The sequence below is a fragment of the Myotis lucifugus genome, unplaced genomic scaffold, assembly GCF_000147115.1.
Source record: "Myotis lucifugus unplaced genomic scaffold, Myoluc2.0 scaffold_2637, whole genome shotgun sequence".
Taxonomy (NCBI): Eukaryota; Metazoa; Chordata; class Mammalia; order Chiroptera; family Vespertilionidae; genus Myotis; species Myotis lucifugus.
Window position 1 is genome coordinate 1 of NW_005873685.1, and position 2,709 is coordinate 2,709.

Sequence of the window (2,709 nt, forward strand, 5' to 3'; positions counted from 1 at the left end):
GTGGTGGTGTTGGGGAAAGAGGTCAACCAACAAACTCATAGGCATATGTCCATCATCCAGGAAACAGATAATCGGATGTGAAGACCTGGGTAGGGGGGGGTGCTAAAAGGTGTCAATAGGGGATAAAGGGGACATGTGTCATACCTTCAACCATAAAGGTATAATTTTAAGAAAAAAGAATTAGGACTTGGACCCGCAGACTCCCAGTGAACATGGTCCCTGTGTCAACCATCTTCTCTCAGGTGGGGTCAAGACCTCAGCTATGAAATACTCTGCCTCATGAATATGCAAAATACAGGAGGTAGACCAGGTTAAATATGGGTAAGACTGTGCCCTGAGGGAATCACCCACAGCCACACCCTCCCCTACAGAAGTGCTCACAGCACAGACCTCAGCATGGACTGGAGCTGGAGAGCCCTCCTCCTGGTGGCCATGGCGACAGGTAAGGGGCTCCTGTCCCAGGTTAAGGAAGGTCCAGGGAGAGTCAAGGGGAATTCCACTCACTCCTGTCTCCTCCCCACAGGTGTCCACTCCCAGATGCAGCTGGTGCAGTCTGGGGCTGAGGTGAGGAAGCCTGGGGCCTCCGTGAAGGTCTCCTGCAAGGCTTCTGGATACACCTTCACCAGCTACTACATGCACTGGGTGCGACAGCCCCCAGGACAGGGGCTTGAGTGGGTGGGGAGGATTTACCCTGGAAGTGGAAACACAAAATACGCACAGAAGTTCCAAGGCAGAGTCTCCATAACCGTAGACAAGTCCACGAGCACAGCCTACATGGAGCTCAGCAGCCTGAGAGCCGAGGACACGGCCGTGTATTACTGCGCAAGAAACACAGTGAGGGGAAGGCAGTGTGAGCCCAGACACAAACCTCCCTGAGGGAGACAGCAGGGCTGGGCTTCAGGGAGCGCCCAGGACACCAGGGGGCACTCAGAACCAGCAAACCCAGGGTCCCAGTCAGAGGCTGTCCCTGGAGGGTTGTGCAGGCTTCCTATTGGGGTCAATGCTTTCTTCCCTCCTAGTGTCCCTGGGGCAGTTCCTGCTTCCTTCTTTGTGTCTTTAATTAGATTCTCTGCAGGAAAAAAGCAGGAAGTGGCTGTGTGTCAGATCTAGTCGACTTCTCATCTGTGTCCTTCCTGTCACCAGGTCCCTGATGGTCGCTCTGCGGGTTGACAAGGAAAACATTATAGGGATTCCTGTCTCCTCACTGAGAGCGATGTCCCCCACCCTCCACACAGTGCTGAGTGGGGAACACGGAGTCCAGGCCCCAAACCTCACCTGAAGGTGATCAGCCCCTTGCTTTGTCCCAGGAGGAGCCCTTTGGGGGCAGTTACCCGCTTGCCTCTCCCTGACATGGCTGCACATGGAGGTGTCCGGTCGGACCCTGTGGGTGCTGCCTCTCTGTGAGCCGGGAAGCTCCTACCTCTCCGTGTGCCCCAGATGGAGGCAGGATACCCTGCTGGGCCTTGTTCCCCGTGGGTCTCAGAACCTGGTTTCAGGGGACGTGTCTCAACACCTGTCCTGCTTCCCCTGGGGAACCACCTGCATCCTGAGAACCTGCTGAAGGGAGACATGATCCCACCCACCTCTGCTGTGCCTCCACCTCCACAGACACCACCCCATCCTCACACTCTGTCCTCTGCCGCCCACACTCTCACCCCATGGGGCCTCCACACGACATATGGTGTGGCTGTGCTCTGCCCTCTCCTTCTTGCCCTGGTAGGTTTTGCCTTAAATGCAGCCCCATGACATCCCCTCATGCCCATCTCCTGTGCCAGGCCTTCCTAAGACGCCAGGGCCAGGGCCACTGAGCCGTCCTGCTGAGCCTGCGTGCAGTGCCCAAGTGCGATGTCAGTTTCTGGGGGCCCCTCCTGTGTCAGCTGGAGACACAGCTGAGAACTGAGCTCAGCACAGCTCCAACGGCTCACACCTTGGCTGAGGGAATCTCCAAGGGGGCCGTGAGCTGCAGCGAATCGTGGTGGACAAGTCCATGGCGACTGGGGTCAAAGGGCAGTGAGGGAAGGGCTGGGGCCTGGTCACCTATGATGTTGCCTGCATCCTGCTGACCAGAGCCCAGGTACAGAGGGAGCTACATGAATCCTAAAAGTGCAGGAACAACCCAGTCAGAATGGCTCACAGATTGATTGTCAACCTATGAACCAAGAGGTAAAGGTTCAATTCCCAGTCGGGGCACATGTCGGGGATGCGAGAAACATCCCCAGTGTGGAGCATGCAGGAGGCAGCCAACCAATAATTCTCTCTCATCATTGATGTTTCTATCTCTCTCTCCTTTCCTCTCTGAAATCAATTAAAATTTTTTAAAATAAATAAATACATAAAAATGTTGCAGATTTGATTCACAGTAGAGTCATATATGGGAGGCAACTGATCAATATTTCTCTCTCACATCAATGTTTCTCTCCTTCTATCTCTCTCCTTTACTTTCCCTCTAAAAATGAATGAATATATCCTTGGGTAGGGATAAAGAAAACAATATTTATATCTATACCTTTAAGTACATCTACAAATACATCTTTATCTATAAATCAATGAACATATTCTTAGGTAAGGATAAAGAAAAGAAGATCTATCTATGTCTATCTCTGTCTCTATATCTATATCTATATCTATATCTATATCTATATCTATATAAATCTATGTCTAAATCGTCTCTAATAATAAAAGCGAATATACTAATTAGACCAGATGTCC

General features: G+C 51.8%; 1 gene segment (V, D, J or C); it reads left to right on the top strand.

Moving 5' to 3' along the window:
- The first annotated feature begins 396 nt into the window (after positions 1 to 396).
- LOC111824590 lies at positions 397 to 1,732 on the top strand. The segment is given in 3 exon segments: positions 397 to 442; positions 524 to 834; positions 1,721 to 1,732. Coding segments are annotated over 3 exon segments (369 nt in total).
- The last annotated feature ends 977 nt before the right edge of the window (positions 1,733 to 2,709 follow it).